At 35.1% G+C, this 17,318-nt stretch overlaps 3 protein-coding genes across 5 annotated transcripts; 2 read left to right on the plus strand and 1 right to left on the minus strand.

Annotated features, from left to right (window-relative positions):
• The first annotated feature begins 1,976 nt into the window (after positions 1-1,976).
• On the plus strand, positions 1,977-5,515 carry LOC144567242 (beta-carotene isomerase D27). Its single transcript, XM_078317331.1, has 6 exons — positions 1,977-2,677; positions 3,699-3,791; positions 3,968-4,029; positions 4,420-4,526; positions 5,055-5,150; positions 5,229-5,515. The coding sequence occupies exons 1-6, from the start codon at positions 2,309-2,311 to the stop codon at positions 5,276-5,278; spliced, it is 777 nt and encodes a 258-aa protein (XP_078173457.1). The 5' UTR covers positions 1,977-2,308; the 3' UTR covers positions 5,279-5,515.
• Positions 5,516-8,785: 3,270 nt separating this feature from the next.
• Positions 8,786-11,508, plus strand: LOC144567241 (endoglucanase 19-like). Its single transcript, XM_078317330.1, has 8 exons — positions 8,786-9,059; positions 9,149-9,358; positions 9,702-9,902; positions 10,030-10,122; positions 10,208-10,369; positions 10,502-10,613; positions 10,726-10,889; positions 10,993-11,508. Exons 1-8 carry the CDS (start codon positions 8,859-8,861, stop codon positions 11,308-11,310), a joined length of 1,461 nt encoding a protein of 486 aa, XP_078173456.1. The 5' UTR covers positions 8,786-8,858; the 3' UTR covers positions 11,311-11,508.
• A 293-nt stretch (positions 11,509-11,801) lies between these two features.
• On the minus strand, positions 11,802-16,092 carry LIF2 (RNA-binding (RRM/RBD/RNP motifs) family protein). 3 transcript variants are annotated; one of them, XM_078317231.1, is made up of 9 exons: positions 16,022-16,092; positions 14,919-15,317; positions 14,523-14,639; positions 14,281-14,421; positions 14,018-14,191; positions 13,607-13,811; positions 12,818-12,969; positions 12,619-12,704; positions 11,802-12,234 (listed from the first exon to the last, which is right to left on the minus strand). In XM_078317231.1, the coding sequence occupies exons 2-9, from the start codon at positions 15,294-15,296 to the stop codon at positions 12,132-12,134; spliced, it is 1,356 nt and encodes a 451-aa protein (XP_078173357.1). In that variant the 5' UTR covers positions 15,297-15,317; positions 16,022-16,092; the 3' UTR covers positions 11,802-12,131. The 3 variants fall into 3 exon arrangements, with proteins under 3 accessions (XP_078173357.1, XP_078173359.1, XP_078173360.1); XM_078317233.1 differs by having other exon boundaries at positions 15,793-16,083; XM_078317234.1 differs by having other exon boundaries at positions 15,609-16,059.
• Between the last annotated feature and the right edge of the window lie 1,226 nt (positions 16,093-17,318).

Consider the following 17,318-nt stretch of genomic DNA (forward strand, 5'->3'; position numbering starts at 1 on the left):
GGTTCGAAATTAATTCAAACCAAACTCAAACCTAGCATGGTTCGATCGAAATACGTTCGTGATTTTTTTGTGGTTCGAATCTCATAAAATCACCGACCATCCATTTACCTAATGAAATTAAAATTCAAGATAGAGAGTCATAATTTAACTTAGCCGACACTCTCTCGCTCTCAAATCTCAATAACCTAGTTCTCTCTCTACCTCTCCCTAACTCACTCTCCCTCTAGCTCTAAAATCTAGCCGACGCTCTCGGCGACTGGCTGTCTCTCCGGCCTAAATGACTGTCTCTCCTCTCTCTTTGATCGTCTCTCATAGTTCATACCAGGAAAGCCGTCTCTGGTGTATTTTTCATGAATAATTTTTCAACTTAAAAACACTTATTTCATAGTTCATACTGGTAAAAGGAAGCCATGTGAATTTTGTCCCGCGATAAAAAATTAATGTATAAACTACCGGTATAACTAGGGCTGCTAAAAAATAATTTAGTTCGTGATTCGATTCGGGTTCGATTCGAAAAATGTGTAGTTCGCAATTGATTCGATTCGAAATGGGTTCGGTTAGAAACGAATCAAACCAGGTTCGATTCGAAATTAATTCAAACCAAACTCAAACCTAAGATAAGTTCGGTTCGGTTCGGTTCGTTGCCACCCCTAGGTATATGTATGTTCTCTAACTATATAAAGCTTAATTTATTAAGAATAAAGTGATAGTGCATGCAGTACTCTTTTGTATTAACTGGGCTAGGTCAGGGCTCAAGTTTAATTAGCTGAGTCCATTGAATTGCCAATTCTAGATAAAGTATAACCTAAAATTTTATTATGCAAGTCTCAGGACATCATAAAAAAAAAATGTACCATCACTATTAATTAGATTGATAACGTATCTTTAAACAATTTTTCTTAATGAGTGTAATAATTTATCTTATTAAAAAGAACGTACTTATTTCTTATTTTTTTGGTTGAAAAGAATTAATTGTAGTCTTTGTAAACGGGTTTGAAAAGAAGAAGAAAAATGTAAATTTTGTAATTTTTGTGAAGCAGTGGTGTAAAAGAGGGAACAAAGAAAAGGAAAAATTGTATGTGTACGCTTTAAATATCTTAATATTACGTATTTCTCTTTCTAAAAGTTCATGATATCAAATTTATTCTTGTAAATTTCAAAAACTCACGAATTTATCCAATTTATAATTTTTCACATTAATATTAATTTAAATTTATAACAATTTCATTTTATTATTGAAAAAATTATTCATATTGTTGTAAGAGTGGAGTTCAGTCCCTCTAATTCGTCAGTTTATGAGGACAAATTAATTAAAAAATTATAATATTCAACTGAATTGTGATAACCTGACGGTAATTTATAGGAACCTGGAAGTAGGCGATGTGTCCGTGCATTCATTTCAGGAAATAAAGAAATGGGTTTTACAGTTCATTTTTCTCTGAAGAATGGGCTTAAGCGGGCTTGAGTATCAAAATTGCTTGGTAGGCTAAGAAAAGGGAAATTATCTTGAACCCAAGTAACCCAACTAATCAGGGCTGAGATCTATTGGGATTAATTTTATAATTTGATAGTAATATACGCGGTAAAAGTACAATACATATGAAAATTATGAAATTTAGTATAGTTTTCTTGTTCATCAAATAATTTTCATTTTTCAATAATCTTGGTGCGTCATCAAACTATTCTACTTTTGCAATAATATAATGAATAGGTTATATATACAGCTATGAGTTTTTCTTTTTATTCCTTTAAATTTTATCGATTAATTGAAGAAATCCTGTCATAATCACCAAATAATTTCATTTTTTTTTTGTCAAATCTGTTATCAGTATCCAAGTGAACATGGGCTTGTTATTTGACTAAATTTTGGGCCCATAATGGTGTTGGCCCGTTTATAAACACTTCTTCTAGCTACCAAATCTGTGGCTGTCATATCTGATCTCTCTAAAAGTTGAATTTCAACAAACTGAAACACTGTTTAGAAGGCTATTGTGTTCTCATAATAGCCTCACAATGGAAAGATCCAATCAAACAATCAGGTTACCTCTCGACATCCAATGCGTGCATACTAGAATCCTTTTAAATTTATTATTATTCTTTTTCTTTTCTTTGTTCTTTTCTTTTTTTGGTTTTTGTATGGTAGATGTTCCCTCTCGAACTCCAGCCATTGAACTTACAAAATAATATTCAGTCTGTTCAAAGAAAAAAAAAATTGATTCAAAAATCAGGGGAAACTAGAAAGTAACATTACTGCTTTCAAAGGTGCATAAACCTCCACTTGTACCCCGAAAAACCTAAAATCTTCCCAATGGCAATGGTGAAACTATCTTGCCTCCCTACCTCTTGCATCCCCGCAAAAAGACACGGCAACGGGCGACATTATCGCATCACAGTTAAATGTGCCGGCATAGCGGATCCATCAGGCATACCGGCACCGATGGGACAGAAAACAGAGTACAATGATGGGTGGTTCGCAAAGGGGTTCATGTCGCTCTTTGCACGAAAAATGGAGAAGTTTGCGAATGGTGGAGAGAGCAAAAGGGGGTTTTTGGATTGGGATTATGAGGGCTTTGTGGATGTCTCGAAACGGGTGATGATGGGAAGAAACAGGGAGCAGCAGCAGGAGGTAGTCAGAGAGGTGTTGCTTTCCATGCTTCCTCCCGGTGCTCCCGCTCAGGTTCGTCAAACCATTTGTGTGATTTTTTTTATTAATTTTGATGCTTATGGAATTCATGAAAAGTAAGGAACGCATTTCAGTGTCTCCCTGTTTGTTCGACTAGTCCGAGCAATTCCCTCTGTAACAGACCAGCACCCCTTGGCAGTGATGTATAATTTACCTATGATATTATCTCTTCAATAGTTTAATGCTCAATATCAGACTAGGCAATAATCTGGATTAATCTGAAATCTGACTAACTCACCTTGAAATCAGAAAAAAAAAAATCGACGAACCAGAACTCACATCACCCAAGACATAATTTAAGACAAAATTTGCAATCTCGCTTACCCAATGTGTGTACTCTTTAATAAACCCGACTCAAAATTTAGGTAAGCTAATATAACCTGAAAAAAAATCAACGGAAGCCTAAAGTATGTTTTATTTTTTATTTTATTTTTGTACGGTAAACTAGACTGACACTAAACCTGAAACTGACCCAACAGAAATCAAGCCTGCTCAAGACATGACCTAACCAGAAACCCTACATATTGGGAGTCCAACATGACCTATGTATGATCTGAAACAACCCAAATCCCAACCAACCAGAAATAAATGCAGCCTGAATCCTGTGACCCAGAAAAATGTGCTTGAGTTCAAACTCCTTACCATTTTGCTGTCTTCCCCTGATTCAAACTTAATCCTGGTCCGTCAGGTGATCGAATCATTGTAGTTTACATATGTGGTTGGACACTTGGCTGTGACTAGAGTTTGTAAATAGACTACATTATTATGCACTCATAAATCTCAAAATGGCTGCAATTCCATCTAACATTGTAATATGTTCTAATTTTGTTTGATGACATTACCTATAAAGAGATGCACTATAATTTCTTTTTTCATCATTAGTTAATTCTTTTCAGGGCAAAACCCCACATCCAACTTATTGGTAATTAAATATTCATTTTCAAATTGAGTTTGGTGTTTTATAATTCCATAGAAGTATATAGGAATGAGCAATTAATGCTGTTACTTGTTACAGTTCAAGAAATTGTTTCCTCCAACAAAATCGGCAGCAGAGTTCAATGCTGCCTTGACAGTACCTTTCTTCCATTGGCTAGTGGGACCATCTGAGGTACTTGTAGTCTAGTCTATAATTTCTTATTGCAAAAGCAGAAGGAAAAAAATCTATTTCTTTCTAAAATCTAAAGAGAAGTTAAATTTTAGTTTTAATGGAAACAATAGGATATTATAGCTTACATATTAAAAATCTGAAGCAGTAGTAACAGGGCCAATTGATCGTCTTTTTAGGTTATAGAGGTAGAAGTGAATGGCGTAAAGCAAAGAAGCGGAGTCCGCATTACAAAATGCCGGTATGAACATATTTCTAAATAGAGCTATTTTTTGGTGCATCATGTTTTATGTGAAAAAATTTAGTAGTTAATATTCATCATCATGGATTAAAAAAAAAGATAAAGAGAGAATATTAATCATTTATATCCTCATCATTTAATTGAGAATATTTAAAAAACATAGCATAATCTTATGATCAAATAAATATGATCCGTCTAATTACAAAAGCTTTTGAAGCAATTTTCTTTTAAATTTATTCTTATTGCAATATTTAACCCAACTGGGTTTTCTAAAATCACCTGATTAATTTGTGGCTACTTCAATCTGATACTGAATGCAACAGGATTAAAGTATTATACAGAACTATTATGTATTAATTATTCTATCTTTGTATTGTTCATATGGAATAGGTACTTGGAGAACAGCGGTTGTGTGGGAATGTGTGTGAATATGTGTAAAATTCCAACTCAAGATTTCTTCACTAATGAGTTTGGGCTTCCCTTAACGATGAATCCTAGTAAGGAGCAAATTGATCCATATTTGCAATTTTCTCTGATTAGAATGAATTAAATTTTTTGGGAAATTGTGAAAATGCCACTACAAAATCTTGAAATTGTGAGATTGCCACTACAAACTTCAAAATTGTGAGAATGCCACTATAAAACGTTTATAATTGTGAAAATGCCATTAATAGTGTATTTTTATAATATTTTTATCAAAAAATAACTGAAAAATACTGTTTTGATATACATAATTCTGTATTCCGATTATACCCTTCATACAAAAAAGTAACACTCCAGTTGATATCGCCTCTTCAAATTAATTTTTGATAAAATATTATAATAATACACTGTTAATGACATTTTCACAATTATGGACGTTTTATAGTGGCATTCTCACAATTTTGAAGTTTGTAGTGGCAATCTCACAATTTCAAGGTTTTATAGTGGCAATCTCACAATTTTTCCTAAATTTTTTATCTTAAAACATTGGAAATTTTCTACTTCAGTAATAAAATATTGACAATTTTGACCCTTTGTTGTAGATTTTGAAGATATGAGTTGTGAAATGATATATGGACAACCGCCACCTCCTTTTGAGGAAGATCCAGTGTCAAAACAATCATGCTATGCCAACTTTTGTAAGGATGTGATATTTATTTGAATCAACATATTTGGTAAATTTAATCATGCTTACCATTCTAAACTTGTTATTTCAGGTTCTATGGCCAACCCCAGCTCCGACATATGTCATAAATTAAAGAACTAATGGATGTTTGGCAGTTTTAATGAAATTATTCCTGGTAAATTACTAGGAGGGTTGAGCTCAATTGAATTCCATTTTTGTGACATTAGAGTAATTTAAGTACAGAAGTTTGTTAAATCCTTACAATGTGTATAGTAAAGAAGAGAACATGTAAATAGTGATTTTGGCACTTGTGATTATACAATTTTTGTAGATAATTGTAAACAAAAAATATTCAATGCCACTTATACTGTTTGCACTTGTGCATGAGATATCAAAACAACGCTGCCACTACAAGCATCCGTTTGATAGGACTTTCGATGCTACCATTTGATTGCTGTGAAAAATTGTCAATATTTATTTGTCAGTAGAAACATGTTGTAAATTGGAGCACACAAAAAATATATATTCAGTTTTCACCGCATGAACCGCTCTCTCAAAGCACCAAAATCTAAAAAGGTCGAATATAATTTCTTGATCAACTTGAGGAACATTTGTATCTGAAATTGAAATTGTCGAACTTGTAAATGATCCAATCATGTCCAAATAATAACTCCTACCTCTTTCCCTTTCCCTCTCCCCAACCAAAGTGAACATTCGTGCGGTACCGCATAAGATAGACAAATATTGAGAGGTCAGTTTCAAAAAATGTGTATATAATCCCAAAAAAATAATAATAACATTGACCAAAGTGGTTTGAACGAATCCACACCCGACAAAAACCATCCATTTGCAACCTCGAGACCCGATCTTACTTGAATATTATAAAAATATATATAAATAACGGACATGGCTTTTATAAGCACACATGATGCATATGTCGGAGGCGCCTCGGCGGAAGAATGATTCCATGTCCGTGACTCGGTGGCAAGTGGGTATGCAATGCACGAGACGGAAAAAACGAAAAAGGATGGTTTCGTAAATGACGACAAGATAAAGGTCCTCTCTGGAAATTTGTGCCCCCATTTTTATCTGTTTATCTTCTCCAATTACGGGCCTCAATTCGTGGCTACAAGTCAGTCTACTCTCTCCGTCTCTCTTCTACGGTTGCTGAAATAAATGAAAATTAGTCGTTCGTTTTGTATAATAGAGACGAACAATATTTGCCTGATCCGAATCCAACATAATCCATTTTTGACACTCATAATTGTATATTAGACTCCTTTTTCATTGATTTGTTAACCTAGGTTTAGGCATATTAATTTATAGGCTAGAAAGGTTATATAATGGTTCTAATGTTTTTGGTCTTTTATCGGGTATTTAAGACATAATTGAGAACAAAAGAGAGATTTATTGCTTCAAAACTTAACGAAAATTGTTTCAATATCTTGATATTCGGACCTTACCATTGCTTTATACAATAAAAAAATTACGATGTGCGCATGACTTATTAGTCATGCACAGTACCATATTGTGTGTGTGTTTTCTCTGTTTTGAGTTCAAATTGAACTAATTTGAGCGGTTCCATTATGCACAATATGGTAATGCGAATGACCAAAAAGTCATGCGTAGATTGGTTCGCGTGGTAAGTTTTTATTTGTTTATAGAAGAATGGTAAAGTAAAATTTTATGAGTCTATTTACGTGAAATAAATAATTTATCAAATTATGGTTTGATGAAATCTGATATAAACAATGACAATAATTATAATATAAATTAATATCATTGTCATTATTAACGTTCTTTATATATTTTAATCCGACGACATGATTATTAACATCTCACTCTTTCACTAGATCAAACAAAAATAATTGATATTAATATAACTTTACATAGAAATTAATCTTGTATAACTTTATTCTCCAACTAAATTAACTATCAAGTAAAAGTGGTCTTTAAATTAATAGTTCCCAAGGGACCTTTAGACAAAATTCTCCACAAAAGAAAGAGAACACCAAAATAATTTCATTGCGTTGAACGGTTACAAATGTCATTATATCCATGCGACAGAAAGGAATTAAGTTACTGAAAATTAGCCATGAAGTTAGCCCCATGCTCTAATTTGGGTTTAAAAGTTATGAGACAGAAATTGGATGAAATATTTTTTTAGTTGCTTCTAAACTAAATTTCTATGAACAAGCTAAGAACCTGACCCATGTCATCTGGGAATTCCCACCTCAGTGCTGTGCAAAAGGTTTTACAACTTAAAGAACTAGCAAAAAGGAGACGAAGTTTATTTTAATGCAAAAAAAAAAAAATACTTTTTGGATTATCTTACTTTATACGCAATTAAAACACTATAAATATGTTCTTAAGTCTTCTGCTCACTGTTTCGTAATATCTTAGTACAATGTGACATGTAAATTGTGTATGTACCGAATTATGTAAATCCTACGAAAGTATAGTCGTCATTTTTTCTAACCGATATATTTTTAGTTACCATCTGCATTCCTTGGATTTATCAAAAATTAAAATCTTAGCATATGCACAGATTGGTGTTGCACGAGTCGTGGTAACATTTTAAAATTTCAGAAATAAATGTTAATGTCAGAATTTCGAAATATTGAAGTGGTAACTAAAATAATTTGATTTTTTTAAGGATAAATTATAGACTACAATTTCTTAATGTTATGGCTAAAAATAAATGTTATTTATTCTGTGAAGTATGGGGATTGTATTGGTCTCCTTTTGCATCTTGTTTTCTTCAGTAAAATTTAAAGAATATTAAATTTAATATTATCATCTCTATTAATAAACTATATATTAAGAATTCATAGTAGGAGTGAGACTATAGTAATATGTATATTATGATTTGACCAGCGTTATGGAACCATATTTTTATTTCAAAGTTCAAACAATCCGAACAATTAAACATGATCTTCAAGTAAATATGCACTTTAAGACCAAATTTTACATTTTTTAAGTCTTTATTATTATTTTAGATAAGTAGAAAATCATCTCGGATAATTCAAATAATTTAGATCAAGTAATTTTCTACATATCTAAAAAATAGTAAAAAGTTTTTAAAATATATAAAAAAAATTAAGTATATTTTTATATATAAATCATATTTAATGGTTTAAATTGATTATTTAAATTATAAATTATAAAATATAAATTCATATTACGGTCGATCCGTAATATGCATATTCCCACAGTCACACTCTTTAACGATAGCTAATTTATTTCCGCCGGTGAGTTCTTCGATATTTTGAGTATCATAGACGATTATCCTCACTTTACGGTTTGAGATTAAATTTCAACCAGTTTGATACTCGGGCCGCAATAGGGGGCAGTATTTTTGAGCTTTTAGATTCGTGCCAAGTTAAAAAGAACAGATCTAGTAATTGTAAAAGATTCCCTTATCAGGTATTGGAGAGGATGTGAATTCAGTATCCTAGGCATGGTCTTATAACTTAGTAATATATAGGCCAAACTTCCACTTTTATCCCTCTGTTATGGCCAAACTTTTTTCTTTCTCTATTTGTTTTTATTGCCTAACTTCTTTATTTATTCACCTAATTTGTCCCATGCCCCATCCATTTTCCCGCAACTGATCCCGCCCAAAAACGGTTAATTACTTGTTCAAACTAACACCTCTCTTATAAATAGCTCTAATACATCTCTCCTTCACGAACAGCACTAGCAAATTAAGGTATAAAAAATGGAGGCTAAGCTCATATTATACTTGGCCTCTTGTCTCTTGTTCCTCCTCCACCCTTCCATGGCAAATGCAATTAATTATGCAGAAGCCCTTGAAAAATCCATTCTCTTTTTTGAAGGCCAGCGATCTGGCAAGCTGCCGTCAGGACAGCGCATGACATGGAGAGGCAACTCCGGTCTCTCTGACGGTTCTACTGACAATGTACCTTCAAAATTTATCTATACTTCCTCATGTAATACCTATGGAGTCGCATAATTCTTATTTTAAAATATTGCATATATGTGTTGTAGGTGGATTTAGTTGGGGGATACTATGATGCCGGTGATAATGTGAAGTTTGGCCTCCCGATGGCTTTCACTACTACAATGCTTGCATGGAGCGTGCTTGAGTTCGGCCGCTTGATGCGAGGAGAGCTCAACAATGCAAAGGCGGCTGTTCGCTGGGGCTCTGACTATCTCCTCAAAGCAGCCACTGCAACCCCAAACACTCTCTATGTTCAGGTGTGTAAACCGACCAGAAACTCGTTTAAAGACCGGCATCAGAAATCAGTTGGTGTGACTTAGAATTATTAGAAACCATGCCGGTTTGAGCTTATTGGGTTCTGACCTGGATTCAATAAGATTCATACCTGACAACGCTGTATAGTTAAAAAAAAGATGTAGTTCATAAAAGAGAACTGCATTCTGGCATAGCCCTGCCTTTTCTCGAGGGATGCAGGTTCAAAACCAGCCAGTTGGTTTCAGCTGAGTGTTAGATATGGGGCATGAACCTTTGATTAATTATTCCAAAAAATTATGTAATTGAGAGACCAGTATGATATGGTACCCTTTTTTTTTTCCATAGGTGGCAGACCCAAATCAGGATCACAGCTGCTGGGAGCGGCCTGAGGACATGGACACATCACGAAATGTGTACAAAATCACAAGCCAAAAACCAGGATCAGATGTGGCAGCAGAGACTGCCGCGGCCCTCGCTGCATCTTCTCTCGTGTTCAAGCATTCTGACCCTGCCTATTCTTCCAAGCTGTTGCATGCCGCTATGCGTGTAAGTCATTTTACTTCACCACATGACAGACATCCACACTTCACCGCCACAAAATGATAATTGCAGTTTTTTTTCCTTACACTTGTTGAGTTGTTTTAATTGAAGTGATATTACTTGAGAATTGCAGGTATTTGACTTTGCTGACCGGTATCGTGGATCCTACAGTGACTCGCTTAGCTCAGCTGTCTGCCCATTTTACTGCTCCTACTCAGGCTACCATGTACAATTCTTTAACCTTACGCTTGCATATTTTGGGAAACTTGAAAATTGGGAAGGATAACTAATACGAATGTGTAAATTAACAGGACGAGCTTTTATGGGGTGCATCATGGCTGCACCGTGCGACAAACAATGTCACTTACATGTCATACATCCAGTCAAATGGTGCCTTATTGGGAGCAGGAGATGATGATTATTCATTTAGTTGGGATGACAAAAGAATTGCTACCAAAATTCTCCTCTCTAAGGTATTCGCCTAATGATTCCAATATCATTTTTTTTTTATCATTTTACTGAGTGGTCTAGACGCCCAGTAAACATTTTAATTTTGACAACTATTAACTGGTATTGATAGTATATATATATATTTTTTAATAAAGGGCTTCTTGAAGAATAAAGTTCAAGGACTGCAGGTGTTCAAAGCCCATTCGGATAATTACATTTGCTCTTTAGTCCCTGGAACAAACAGTTTCCAGGCCCAATATACTCCAGGTTAGCAATCGGTTAAAATAATATGATTCGACTCAAATCAATCCAATCTATAAAAGAAGTAAAGAACCCAATAAATATTTAATAAACTTACTAAACAAAAAATTCCTGACAGGTGGGTTGTTCTACAAACAAAGTGAGAGCAATTTACAGTATGTGACAGCCACATCGTTTCTTTTAGTCACATATGCCAAGTACCTCAGATCAACCGGTGCCACCGTTTCCTGTGGTTCCTCAGTTGTAACCCCAAATCGTCTCTTTTCCCTTGCCAAAAAACAGGTACTTTTTTCTGCAACTTTCATACCATATAACCCCATCAATGTGTGACCCTTGTAGTGTTTCAAACCATAATTAAACAAAAATAAATTCGTTTCCGTTCTAGGTTGATTACATTCTGGGCGAAAATCCAGCTGGCATGTCCTACATGGTCGGGTTCGGGTCCCAGTATCCTTTTCGGGTCCACCACCGTGGATCTTCTCTCCCATCGGTTCACACCCATCCGGGACGCATATCATGCAACGATGGCTTCCAGTACCTACACACAAACTCACCAAACCCTAATTTGCTTGTTGGTGCTGTGGTAGGCGGTCCTGACAACAAAGACAGTTTCTCTGACAACCGGGACAATTACCAACAGGCTGAACCAGCAACCTATATCAATGCACCTTTTGTAGGTGCTCTTGCTTTCTTCGCCCAGTAAACAGAACTGGTTAAATGAATTTAGATTTGATGTAATTCATACGTGATGGTAGAGTGGGAGTAAAAGAATCAATATGAAATTAGCTCCCCCTCCACATTTTATGTTAAAATTTGTCATGTTTCTATATTAATATTATGGCGGAGATTGGCTTCATTTCTCGTGATTTTTATTTCTCTTCCATACAAACAGGAACAAAAAAATTTATACCGAAACAAAATTCTTATTACGAACAGCGATAATTAAGACTCCACAATTAATAAAATTATTTGGAAAATAACCAACAGGCTATATAAATTTAAGTCGTTGACGATTTTCGTTCTCCACATGACAACAATATAACTATGGGTCCTCGTGCAAATACGATTTCATGTTGAGGTACAAATTAACCACAGTACGATAGTTGTAGTCTGCTCTGAAAATAACTTTAGATCCAAAGCACACAAGAAATAAAAATAAAAAAGATAACATTTAAAAGTAAAGTGAACAAACAATGAAACCCAAAGTGGCATGTGCATATCGCGAGTGCATTAACATTAGCAACAAATCCATAACCTCAAATGCAAACCAGAAAGAAATCCATCCTAACCAACAGCCTCTCATTAGCCATCTACCCTTTTCATAGCACACTTACCAAGAGGCAAAAACAAGATCACTCTCATTGTTTCAACAAGTCAAAGCCATCTACCCTTTTCATAGCATAACTTATGGTGTCCATCGGTTTGGTTCGGTTCAAACCGTAACACACCTAGAACATAAGCCAATAGCTCCATTTACTAGCACATACAACAATTAATACCTAGAACTACTTGACTATTTCTTTCTTAATAAGGCCGGTAACGTCGGCCACCGCCTCTACCGCCACCATCACCACCACCTCTTCCCCCTCTTCTTGGTGGGGGGCCAGCAGGCCCACCTGGCTGCTGCCTGTACAATTTAAGAAATTTGAGCTGTCAAAGGATCTTTCTTCGATATTTTAATTCTCTGTCTATTATCATTAAGAATCACCAATGATTTTCTCCTAGTTCTGCTCAAGCTATGGATGCATGAGATGAAAGAATTGAGACTGGTATTTTAGTTTTCTGTCCAGTATCCTCACTTTAAAGAAATACAACAGGAGGTGAAGGATGGATTTATTATTGGCTGTACCATCAAACTGTCCAGTATCCTCATTTTAGTTTTCTGTCCAGTATCCTCATTTTAGTTTTCTGTCCAGTATCCTTGTTATGAACCACTCTCAAGTGTTTTGAGAACATCAAACTGGAATATTATTAAGGCCAAAAATAAGAAGGGGAGAGAAAGGGTACATACAGAACATAGCCAAGTCGACCATCAGGTAGAACCATCGGCACCATTCGCATCCCTGACGGCATGGGTCCCCTTCCATAGATCATTGGCTGTACCATCACAAATAGGAAATACCACAACATCAACCAACTGATGAACTCAACTGTCCACTAAAAGGCTAGCTTAAATCTGGAGAAAATTATAAAAATAGAGGAATGCTGACCTGACTGTACCCTCCTGATCCTCCTCGACTGCCACCATAGGCCCCATACGGGTCAGAATACCCACCAAAGGAAGGCTGAGAAAAACTGGAGCTACCTCTGTGCGAACTCTTGTCTGTCTGAGGTTTTGCCATGCATACTTCTAGTACTTGACCTGTTTAAACAGTGCATGAGCGTTTCATTTTGCAAATCGTGCCCACTTTCTAATTTATTTGCACAAAACTAAAACAATATAAATTCTCATATTTTTATAATTGTCCATAATGACTTGCCCATGTTTGTATATACAAATCACAAAAATAATATAATTGAAAGTTGTCCGCATTGTATAACATGGAAAATTCAGGTTCTAGTCCCTTTGAGCTTTCTCGAGAAAACCAATCCAGTCTTGAGAACTTCATTTACACCAAATTGGTCCTTGAACTTTCAAAAAAGAACTATGTTGGTCCTTACACTTCTCTCAAAATAACCAAATTAGCCATTCTGAGGACAAACAGGACTAACTTGGTTATATGGAACGAGGTTCAAAGAATTTTAAGTTTTTCTATCAAAAGTGAAAGGACCAATTTGGAGTGGTGAAAATCGAGGGACAGTTTTTCTATCAAAAGAAAGAGTTTCTTCAAAAGAGAGGAACAAAGTTGACACCTGACATGTCATAACAGAACCACCCTTGTCCATCACACTAATCTATCACATTAAAATCTGAAATGGTCTCAGTTTTTGTGATGGAGACGTGTTTGCCTTCAATTCAAAACATCCCAAAATAAGTGAGGGATGTCAGAGTAAATTACCATCAACTTCGTATTTCTCAGATCCTTTACAAGCCTTGAGAGCACTGGACCTCTCAGCAAAATGTACAAAACCAAAATCCCGCTTCTGCCCTGGCTTGCCAGGTGGTAGGACCACCTTTGTCACCTCACCATGTTTTTCGAACATCTCCTTCAACTTTTCTTTTGCAACATTCTCGGGAAGATTCTTTATATAAAGCGTCTTCACCTGTGATTAATACAAGAGATTCCACTCGTCAGCTCTAGCGCTTCAAGAAAAGTTTATCATAATTAAAAGAAAACGAGAACATTACTTTCCTTTCTAACGTAAGAAGTGCATACCAAAACAAGGATAGCTCATTAACCAAGAGTTATACATGTATAAGATATAGTGGCTACCATGGTACATGACTAGTAACAATCGAATTTTCTTACCTGGGAAGCAGCTGAATCAGAGGAGCTCTTTGGGTCAGCCCAGGTGATTGTAAGATTGCTTCCTTCAACCTTAAAACTTGAATTAGATAGCTTCTGACGGGAGTGCTCAGCACAGGCATGGTTGTAGAACTCTATGAAAAGAAAACCTCGGTTGCGGGTTGGGTCTTGTTGATCCTACAATAAAACCCAAATGATAATCCACTAATCCTCTAAAACTTGTTGAAAGGTTTCCTCCGAATAAACCAAGCAGAAAAAGAAAATACCTTAAAAAATTCAATGTTATCAACCCCAGGACAGTTGGTATTAAAAATATTTCGAAGTTCCTCTTCGGACAAGCCCTTCGGTACATTTCCAACAAAGAGCCGATGCTTCACTTGGGACACAGAGCATCTCAATGTTCTTCCCTGATAACAAGAAAGAGAAAATACCATAAAAAAACAACTCAGGTTGGGGCAAAACACAGAAAATGTTACTCTATTATACCCAAACAAAGAAACTTAGGTACCTTGAACTCCTTTTCATGAATATCTTCAATGGCACTTTGTGCGGCCTCTTTCGTTTTATAAGTCACAAATGCAAAACCCTTGCTCTCCTTTGTCTCTTTGTCTTTCACAAGACGAACCTGCCAACATTTTTTATTTGCATTAGAATGGTTCTCCTACTTGAAATCAGACAAAGAAAAAGGACCCAAATTTTTTTGTTATCTACCAGGGTAAGATTTTTTCTTCTTGTTGGTGAGGAAAAAAGAACAAAAACTTCAATTAACTATTGCCAAAAAGGATTTCAAAGGGTCTGGATAAGTTGCAAAATGCAAACCCTCAGGAAAAAATGTATTTCAGATTGAAGATTAAACCATTAATTGACCTCAACTGTACTAAATGTCAAATTAGCTGTACCGCACCTCAAATATTTCCCCAAAAGGATCACAAAGCTCACGCAAATCCTCTTCTGCGGTATCCCTTGGCAAGCCACCAATGAAAACCTCAGCACCATGTGGTGGCAGTGCCATCAGATCCTCCCATTTTTTCCTCTCCTCTTCATCCTCAGGGCCCACCCGTGTGTCACCCTGTTTATCCTCTCCCATCTCATCACCCCCTGCATCCCCATCCTGACCTGACTCTGGGCCCTGCTCGTCATCCTCATCAGGATCTACATCCTCCTGTGGATCGTAGTCATTGAACTGGTCCCGCTCATCATCCTCTATCATATCTTCTTCATTGTCTCCCTCTAGGTCGATCTGCTCCTCTGGCTCGTCAGAGTGGTGGTTGCTGTCTGACATTCCCTCTAGAGACTTCTAACTCTACAAATTTGTCTTGGGTTTTAGAATTTCACCTCATTGCATTGCAATTTTGGCCAAAGATATTTAGTTCAGAGGCTTTTGGGGTGTGGAGGCAGAATCAGAATTGGAACTAGCAAGTGAGACGATTGGATTATGGCTTCCTTGGGACCAAATCAAACTGAGACACCATTTGTGAGAAGATCTCTCATTTTTTTAAGATGAAGGATCTTACAGCAGTTAACATTACAGTTTTTTTTTTGGGGGGGGAGATAAAAGTAAACCTATTCAAAATTTGGTAGCAAGAAATTTTACCCGAAATCTAGGTTTGAAGCTTTGCTAGTATTTGGCTTGGCGCTTAATCATGCCAGTTCGAAACAAAGGTTCAGTTCCAATTCCAATTCTGCTTCCATTATCAGTAATCGAGTATACAACTGAGATACCCAAACGTCCCTCCTAATTTATGAATTAAACTATGGAATAACAGATCTAAGAATACCTCAAATGGATAATGGTATAAAAACCCTAATCTCCGAATTGGGGATTTAGGTATGAGAAGGGGGACGAGAATATATAAAGAGGGGAGGAGAATATAGCACGAATTAAGCGTGCCATGGAGGGTAAAGAGAGAGAACATAAAAGAGTGAGCAATAGTAGTCTAGTGTAGTGAGAATTTGACAGATTTTATTTTTTTTTTTTGTGAAAAGGTAGATAAGAACTGAGCTTACAGGTTTCGTTTTAATTTGGGGCTCGGCGAGAGATCGCGGGGTGAGAGAGAAAAAATAGAAAATGTGCGTGATTGTGCTATTTATAGAGGCGAGAAGTGAGGAGACAATTAGGGTGAAAGCTTGATGGTCGGATTATGATCCTACGGTGGGAGTTAGATGACTTAGATCTGTTCTTATGCTCTCCATTTATTCAGAAATGTATCATCAAAAATATTTTGACAACTGAATTTCAAAAATGGATTTCGGAATTTATGTAATATTCCAAAAATTGAAAAAACGGACACATATTTTTCTTTATTTAAATATAAGTAGCAATATCTTGCCGTTTTAGGAGTTGTTTAATAATACGATATTTCAAATGAAATGTGTTTGCAGACGTGACATGGTCCGGTTAAATAGGATTACATGCAGTACTATTATTAAATCCAGATCAGACCGGACAGAATAAATCGGAACCGGACTGATTTTCGGTTTCATTCATTCTTAGAGTGATAGGATATGCGTATCAACTGAAAATATCTAATCAAGTAGATCGGTTTTATCTAATAAATTACATTCAGCTGACCAAAAATCTTTAGTTCATTATTGTTTCATTACTAACTAGTATTGTGTCTGTCTGTTATAATAGAAACATGTTATAATAAAACAAACAAATTCTCATAGAAAATAACATATTTTCATAAAAAAAAAAAAATAGAACGGTGAATAGATTAATTATTCAACAATATACACGAATGAAATTAACAAATATTATTTGTATATTCAAATTAGAAATAAAAAGTCAATTAATATAATAAAGTCTAACGAAAAATAATATCCAATTTAAAATACAAATTATCAAATCTAATTAGGTATTCTGACTTTTATTAAAAATATTCAAACCGCGATCTAAATTCATAGTTTGGAATAAATATTTCAAACTGTGAATTTAGATCATGGTTTGAGTTTTTTTCTTTTCTTTTTAAACCAATGGTTAAAATTCAAATTTTTAGATATATATTATATTATTTTATGATTATTTTTCACCGAAAACCATAAACGTTTAATCGCTGATAGTCTTAAATTAATTTTTATTACAAAAAAGTCCAATTAGATATATATTATTTTATTTTATGGTTATTTTTCACTGAAAATTCTAAAAGTCTAATCGCCAATAACTCTAAATTAATTTTTTATTACAAAGAAGTCCAATTAGATATAAATTATTTTATTTTGTGGTTATTTTTCACCGAAGATCTTAGAAGTTTAATACGCCCATGAAACATAATAAAAACACAAATTACTTATAAAAAGTATT

The sequence above is a fragment of the Carex rostrata genome, chromosome 16 (genome assembly GCF_964058835.1).
Source record: "Carex rostrata chromosome 16, lpCarRost1.2, whole genome shotgun sequence".
NCBI lineage: Eukaryota > Viridiplantae > Streptophyta > Magnoliopsida > Poales > Cyperaceae > Carex > Carex rostrata.